Source organism: Pipistrellus hanaki (genome assembly GCF_964339955.1).
Source record: "Pipistrellus hanaki genome assembly, chromosome: 7".
Taxonomy (NCBI): domain Eukaryota; kingdom Metazoa; phylum Chordata; class Mammalia; order Chiroptera; family Vespertilionidae; genus Pipistrellus; species Pipistrellus hanaki.
The window spans coordinates 53789323-53797641 of record NC_140509.1 but is presented as its reverse complement, the minus strand read 5'-3'; the positions used below and the strand labels follow the sequence as shown (position 1 = coordinate 53797641).

At 43.8% G+C, this 8319-nt stretch overlaps 1 protein-coding gene across 3 annotated transcripts in view; it reads left to right on the top strand.

The window, feature by feature from the left end:
- The first annotated feature begins 7405 nt into the window (after positions 1-7405).
- The window catches only part of PDSS2 (decaprenyl diphosphate synthase subunit 2), a 173846-nt gene continuing 172932 nt past the window's right edge, over positions 7406-8319 (top strand). For 2 of the 3 annotated variants that reach the window (XM_084890546.1, XM_084890545.1), the window contains exon 1: positions 7414-8007. In XM_084890546.1, the coding sequence (XP_084746672.1) occupies positions 7715-8007 (293 nt within the window). In that variant the 5' untranslated portion in view covers positions 7414-7714. Of the gene's footprint in view, positions 8008-8319 lie in introns of all 3 variants that reach the window. The other variant, XM_084890547.1, reaches the window with a different exon arrangement.

Below are 8319 nucleotides of genomic sequence, written 5' to 3'. Positions count from 1 at the left end.
AGAGAGAGAGAGAGAGAACCTAAAATTGAAACTTCAGTGACTTTTATAAAACTAATATCTGAAAATTACACACTTTAGTTTGCACTATTGATGGCACAAACCAACCTTGAGACAATGTGGAACCACACAGTTGTGACTTGTGTGACCCTCAGAAGGCAGGGGTCATTGGGTACCATCTTGGAGGCTGCCTACAACCATAATAAGACAAAAAAAGAACAATGCATGGACCAATAATTAAACTGTGTCAGAAGCAATTATGTATCCTGAGGTTGGAAAATAAGTACATGCAGATCTGAAGATAATAAGATACAGGGAAAGGACTAGATGAGTCTGAGCTTTAATTCAAGTTCCACCACTTTCCAGGTTTATGACTTTGGGCAAGCCATTTGCTTCCATTTGTAAAAAAATAAAATAAAATAAACGGGGAGGGGATGAGGATATTTACTTCTTTAAAATGTTTTATTATGAAAATATTCAAACATATACAAAATAGCATTATAAATACCAAATACTCATAATCCAGAATCTACAACTTTCTAGATTTTAGCACCCCTCTGGAGGTGTCTTAAAGCAACTCCCTGACATTGTATTATTTTATTCCTGTATACTTTAGTCTTTAGTACTTAAAAATATGAATATTTTTACAGACTTACACACAAAATTAATGATTCCTTTGCAATATCTTATATATCAAAACTATAATTCAAATTTATTTACTTGTCTCAGAATTTACTTTTTACAGTTAAGTTTGTTAAAATCAGGTCCACACATTCTACTTGGTCTGTTATGCCTCTCAAAATCTTTCAATCATGAGAAGTTCTTCTACTCACTCCAATCTTATTCCCTTTTCTTGTTGAAGCAACCCAGTCAGTTGGCCTGTAGAATAGTATCTAATATGCTGAAGTGGTCTGTTTGCTTCTTTGTACTATAAAGCTATTTCACTTGTTCTGTTCCCTCCTATGTCTTTCTAAAATTGGCCTGATGATATTTAGATTCAGCTGTTTTGGCAAAAAACATGTCATGGGTGGTGCCGTGTGCTTCATACTGCACATCAGGAGGCACATCTGTGTGGGCTCTGCACTCCTAGTGATGCTGAGATTGGTTAGTGGCTGCAGATGGTATCAGCCCAAAGGCCTCCCTTGCAAAGTTCCCCATCAGCCTCACCTATTGATCGTTGTTGCCTGAATCAACTATTTGATAAGGAATTACAATATGGTGGTTTCCTAACCTTATCTTTTCCCTCTCTGTTGTTAAATGGCATTACTGTATTTTATAAAGAAGAACTTTCCCTCATCAGCCTGGGCTGTCTGGTACCTCCATCAGAAGAGACTTGTTTCCTATTTCATATCCTCTCAGCTGCCTCTTACGATGGCCATTGCTGAAGCAGCCTGCTCTCTGCAGGTGTAACCTAACAGCACCTCCCTTCATATGCACTGCACACACCTCACATTTTGCCCCTGAGTTCCTCTGACTCCATGAGAGTGGGCTATCTGCCTGGCACTTACATGACAGCTTACAAGTGTGAGGGGACTAAGGCCCCAAGTGGGAAATGTGGACCAGTGGGAGCTGGCAGCCGGTAAATAACTGTTTCTCTCTTGTGTCAAGCTGACAATTCTGAAGTGTATTCTACATGGCAATTCAGAGTCCCAGAGGACTCCGGGTTTTATTGCCCACAGTGATGGCTAGCTTGAGAACACCCTTGTATTAACTAACCCTGCTTCACTCTTGTCATTCACTGCTGTTTCCTGAAATGGCTGTCCAAAATAAACTCCCTAAAAGTAAGCCCTTGTCTCAGGTTCAGCTTTCAAGGGTGTAAGCCAGGCTAAAACACCACTAAATATAATTCCTACAGGAAAGGCAGGATAAATGCTCAATTCTTTCATTATATTACAAATATTCAGAGTTTTGCTCTAGTTATGTCTAATACTAAACTGAAGTATTTATATGTCATCAGTGAATTTCAACCAGTTGTAGTTCTTACCCTTTTTTCATGTTCAGATTGTTCCCCTTTCAGCCAGTTGAAACTTGCTTTATTTAAAAAAAATACTTTTATTGATATCAGAGAGAAAGGGAGAGGGGGAAAGAGATAGAAACATCAATGATGAGAGAGAATCATTGTTTGGCTGCCTCCTGCACACCCCACACTGGGGATCGAGCCCACAACCTGGGCATGAGAATCAAACCATGATCTCCTTGGTTCATAGGTTGATGCTCAACCACTGAGCCACAACAACCAGGCCAGTAAGAGCTTCTTTATGCTGATCTCTTTGTCCCTTTGACCTGCCCCATTAGACTTCAGACTTTAACAGCTTCCTTGATTTCCAGCACAACAGGGTATTTCAGGCTCATCATGCACACTTTTTGACCCACACCAGATAGCTTCCATTTGCCGAAAGAATCTCATTCCTTTTATTAAGGACTAACGTATTGAAAGTACAATATGAATGTTAAAGATTGCAACTAGCCGAAACCGGTTTGGCTCAATGGATAGAGTGTCGGCTTGGGGACTGAAGGGTCCCGGGTTCGATTCCAGACAAGGTCATGTACCTTAGTTGCGGGCACATCCCCAGTAGGGGGTGTGCAAGAGGCAGCTGATCGTTGACTCTCTCTCATCGATGTTTCTAACTCTCTATCTCTCCCTTTCTCTCTGTACAAAATCAATAAAATATATATTTAAAGATTGCAACTAGATTACTATTATGGCGAGGCCTTTTTAAGGGACAAAGCAAGTATGTTTCTTTTTCTTTTCAATAAATGTATAATTTTCTTATTGGAATATTAGAAACATATTTTTAAAGGAAAAATCCTAAGTTCATATTATTTCCAATTCTCCTTTACTATTAGCTTCCACATACTCTGAAAATCATCATTGCTGTAATATACAGAATTGTTTGAAAGTAGTACTGGCAGTGAGATTACTGAATGGAATTTAAGATTTCTTTGTAAGTCTATCTTATCCCGAGAACATATTCCTCTTTGTATATTCCACTACGTACAATGAAAACACTATTTTCCAAAGTCCGTTCATTGTTTACTTGGTGTGGCTATGCCACCAGCTTAATATACAGTTAGGTCATTTGCTTCAGTCAATTTCAAATTTCAGGAATTACATCTTTCTTTTGAATTCAAAATTACGTTGACTATGTAAAATATATAAATGAGTCTAAAGTCAAAACGATATAGTCAAGCCCTGGCTGGTTTGACTCAGTGGATAGAGCATTGGCCTCCAGACTAAAGGGTCCCAGGTTCAATTCTGGCCAGGGGCACATGCCTGGGTGCAGGCTCAGTCCTCAGTAGGGGGCACACAGGAGGCAGCCGATCAATGATTCTTTCTCATCATTGATGTTTCTATCACTCTCTCCTTCTTCTTTCTTCTCTGAAATCAATAAAAATATATTAAAAACAAACAAAAAACTATTCCAAATAGCTATTATTGAAACACACACAAAAACTATATAGTCAAGGTATATTCAGAATAGTCTGTTTCATTGCCTGTCTACTTCACCTATTTTCTTCCATCCCAAAGATATGCAAATATATATTCACTAGAGGTCTGGTGCATGAATTCATGCATGGGTAGGGTCCCAGATGGGCCGAGGGAGGGGATATGGGAGGTTGGCCAGACAGCCCTGCCCACTGGTTGAACTCCCGATTGAGGGGACAATTTGCATATAAGCCTTTTATTATAATATATAGGAGAGTTCACCTGCCTTACAAATAGAGCATACTATAGTGAATGTACTTTGGTGTGTGTTTTTAAAACATGTATTCTGGAGATTATTCCACATCATTTTAAAGAGACAGCCCTCATTCTTTTTGAGAGTTGCACAGTGTGTTTCATCGTACGGCTCTACCCAAGTTAATTCAACCAGCCCCCTACTTGGGGTTGGTTAGTTTGTTTCCAATCTTTTGCTATTACAAATAACACTGCAATGAATAACCTTGTGCATAAGTCATTTCGTACTTGGGGATTTTTAGGTCCAGGGTAAATATACATGTAATTTTTCTAAAGATTATCAAATTCCTTCCCATAGGTGCTGTGCACCATTTTACATTCTCACTGGCAATATGTGTTCTTCCTGTTCTCTACCGTCTGCCAACCCAGTAGGTGGTCAAACTTTTGGAGTTTTGCTAATCTGATTACTTGCCTCCTTTTATCATTGGGCCTGAAGATATACCACGATGCTTTCACCTGCTTTTGGAAGAACTCTCTTAGCATAAACAATAGGTGACTGTGTTAAGAGTGCTAGAAGGAGGGTAGCTGCCGTGTTCCTATCTAGTTCTACTCCCCTAATCATGTGCATGCCAAAGCCCAAAGCATACACCGTGCTTGTTAAGACTTTGTATTTCCAAAGGCTGGTTCAGGTTTCCAGCCAAAAAATAAAAAGCGGGGGCGGGGGGAGGAGTAGGTGGGGGCCACCAGGCATGACCTTACTGCTTTCTAAGGTCAGCAGAAGGTAGAGAAAACACTAAGTAAAGTCCACCGGTCCTTTACCAGCTTCCGGGCCCTGAGGAAGGTGTCAGCTTGCTGTCTCCACCACAACCTAGTGTCAAGCAGATGTCCCTGTGTCTGGCTGGGGGTTTCTTTAACCTGCAGGGCTGCCCACATCCCGGACCTTTTCTTTTGTTGCTTTGTAAAAGTCAATGTCATGGGTGGAAATTATTTTTTTTCTTTAGCTTCTCCCATTTCCCTGTATCCTCATGGGCGATTTTGCCCCAAAGGGATATTTTGCCAATGTCTTGAAACAAGTCTAGTTGTCATAGTTGGACAGGGATAATCCTCGCATTCAGTGAATAAGAGGCAGGATGTCGCTAAACATCCTACCATGCACAGGACAGCCCTCCCCGCCACCACAAAGAATGATCGGGCCCAAAATGTCCATAAGGCCAAGGCTGAGAAACCCTGCTGTATTCTTTCTTACTGCACACATTCACAGACATCCTTGAAGTGACTGTAGGCAGCGTCAGTCAGGAAAGGCACAATCACAGATACTCCTTTTCCCCACTCCTCCGAAAGTCACCAGCAATTCAGAAATCTCTGTAGTCAAAGAGACTCTAAGGAGTTATTTGTTTATCTGAAAGATTAAAGAACAAATACCATTTTAACCTTTAAAAACTGGTTATCAATAGGTATAACGCAACCTTTTAACTGTAAGTACAAAGGAAAGTCCTGATTATTTAAAATAAATGGGACCTAGAGTCCCATGAATAATAAAAAACTTGGTTAATAGAGTATGACCAGAGAATAATGCACTTGGCTTCTGTGGAGAAATTAAAGTACATGTTGTGAATTGGTATTAAGCAAATTGCATGAAAAGTTAGCCTTAAGGTACAGTGATTCTGAAGAAACAGCCTCAGGGGCATAATATATCATATTCAACCTTTATCTGTCCTGTTTTTTTTTCATGACTTCTTTCACCTTGGATAACCCAGCTCAGGCCTTAGAGCTTTTTGGAATGGTAAGGTAACGCACTCTTCACATTTACTTTCATCTAGAATAGACCTGCATTTTATTGCCAGGAGTTTATCTCTTTCAAGTGAATTATTTGTGAACTGTAGTTTGCCTTACTTATTTTTTGGGCACAGACTGTGTTTAATACTTTTGAGCATAACTCACTTGATCTAAAATGTATCCCTGAGGAGTTATGTCTAAATTAAATGTTTGGCAATACAATCAAATTTTTAAATCATGAGGGAAATTTGCCATTCAAAGAGAGTCTGAGGATAACTAAACCTTTTTGCAAAGTGAATAATTATATTTTAATTTGCCCCTTGTTAAGTCGAGTCCAGTAAGTATGTATGATGCTAATTTAAAACACATCAATCATAAATTTTAAAAGATTTTAAAAGTTGAAGAGAGCTTTGCAAGCTATTTTTAAGAGTGTAAAACTGCATAATATATCATTTTTATTCATAAGGGTTTTAACACTTGTTTGGGATGACAAGAGAGGATGCTGGACATACCTGGAAAAAGAATAGGTAGCATTATAGAAATGATAACCACATTGAGAGCAATAAGGAAAAAAGAATGGTTGGTAGGTAATGTGTTATTTTGATAGTTAAGAGCGAGGATTTAGAAACCAGATTGTTTGGGTTCACATCCCTTAGTATGGCCTTAGGCAATTTAATATAGGACATGGCTGTGCCTGTTTCTTCATAGAAAACGTGGAGAATACTACCTACCTAACGGGGCTGCTTTGAGGATTATGCGATAATACGCGAGCTGTAATGAAGTATTGGGTCAGAGGTCCGGTTTTCAATACTGGATGGGGAGTTCCTCTAAAGAGGTGACCCTTGCTGAAACCGGTTTGGCTCAGTGGATAGAGCGTCGGCCTGCGGACTGAAAGGTCCAGGGTTCGATTCCGGTCAAGGGCATGTACCTTGGTTATGGACACATCCCCAGTGGAGGGGGGGGGGTGTAGTGGGGGGGGGTGTGTGCAGGAGGCGTCTGATCAATGTTTCTGACTCTCAATCCCTCTCCCTGCCTCTCTGTAAAAAAAAAAAAAAAAAAAAAATCAATATATTTGCCGAAACCAGTTTGGCTAAATGGTAGAGCGTCGGTCTGCGGACTGAAACGTCCCGGGTTCGATTCTGGTCAAGGGCATGTACATTGGTTGCGGGCACATCCCCAGTAGGGGGTGTGAAAGAGGCAGCTGGTCGATGTTTCTCTCTCACGGACGGACGTTTCTAGCTCTCTCTCTCTCTCCCTTCCTCTCTGTAAAAAATCAATAAAAAATACATTTTTAAAAATCAATATATTTTAAAAAATAAAGAGGTGACTCTCCGCACCCTTAAGGGAGGGATCGCTGCTTCTGCTCACAGGGGTTAAATCAGTCTCAGCGAGGCCAGTGACTTGGATCAAGACAGAGGACATTCCTTGGGGGAAAAAGAACCCTTTGGGCCGGGCCACGCCGTCTGCTTGGGAGCTGAGGGCACGAGATCAGAACCACGAGTGCACTTGGTACCCCCACTACCACGGAGCCACAGCTCCGGAGCCCGCAGCCGCAGAGGTGGCCCCCACCCGGGCCCATGACCACCGCCGGGGCAGACGACGAGAGCGACCAGCCGGAGGCTTTCCCCGAGAAAGTAGCCGACGCCTTCTTTCCGAGCGGGCTGGAGGCCGAAAAAAAAAAAAAGAAAAAAAAAAAGACCCTCGTTCATGACACCAATATTTATGTGTGCCCACTCTGTGCTGGCGCTGGGAAGGCTCCGATGACCACACTCGGCTTAGACTCCAGGCACTGGAGCAGCAACGGCCCCACATTCCCGCCACCCTCTGCATTCCCGGGCCAGAACCAGGAGATGGGAGGAGCCGAGGCTTCCACCTCCGGAGCCACGCCCCCTCAGGGCTTTCACGGCAGTGCCGTAAAGTAGGGAGCAGCCTCAGCTCCGGAATAGCCCGCCTCCGTCTTTACGACAGGCCGCATTCCCCGCCTCCAAATATGGCGTCCCCCATTTAGGTATCCGCCTTGGTTTCTACCCCAGCGGTCCGGGGGCAGTGCTGAGCCAGGGCAATTGCCTAATCTAGACTGGGCTGCAGAAAGCTGCCTTTCCAGATCGCTGCTGGTTACGGCTTCCGGAACCCACGCACCTCTGCGGGCCCAGAGTCGCCGATCCCTTCTAGTCCCTGCCTCTTCCTCCTCTGCCCCTTGGTTAGTTTCCCGGCGCTACCTCCGGGCAGTCCGAAGCCCCAGACATTCCCAGACTCAAAACTATGAGCCTTCCGCCACTGCTGATGCGCTTGCCCCGCCATCTCCGGGCGTCGGGACCTCCGCGCCGCCTGTGGTGGTCCCCGTCCCTCCGCACCCTCTCCGTGGGCTCCTGGCGGGCTCAGTCCTCCAAGGCCCCGGCCTACTGGAACCAGGTGGTGTCCGAGGCGGAGAAGATCGTGGGCTACCCCACGTCCTTCATGAGCCTCCGCTGCCTCCTGAGCGACGAGCTCAGCAACATCGCTATGCAGGTGCGGAAGCTGGTGGGCACTCAGCACCCGCTGCTTACCACAGCCAGGTGAGCTACTCGCCCCCCGCGGGCACCCACTCGCGAGTCCGTTTTAATGACTGACACACCGTTCGTGCTTCACCAAGACTGGCTCCCCGCCCATCTCTTTTCACTCTTCCTTTCCTCAGCCCTCCTGGACTTTGGACGTGGTCTCTTCTCTAGTCCACTCACTTCAACGTTCCTCCTCTCTCTGCTCAGTGGAGCGCATAGGTGGTTTTCTTTTGAGGAATACGTGTACACTTTTTGCGTTTTTTCCTTAATTATGGAGAGTGAAGATGCCTCGGTGATTAGTGGAGGAAGTGAGTTAGGGATGTGAGCCTG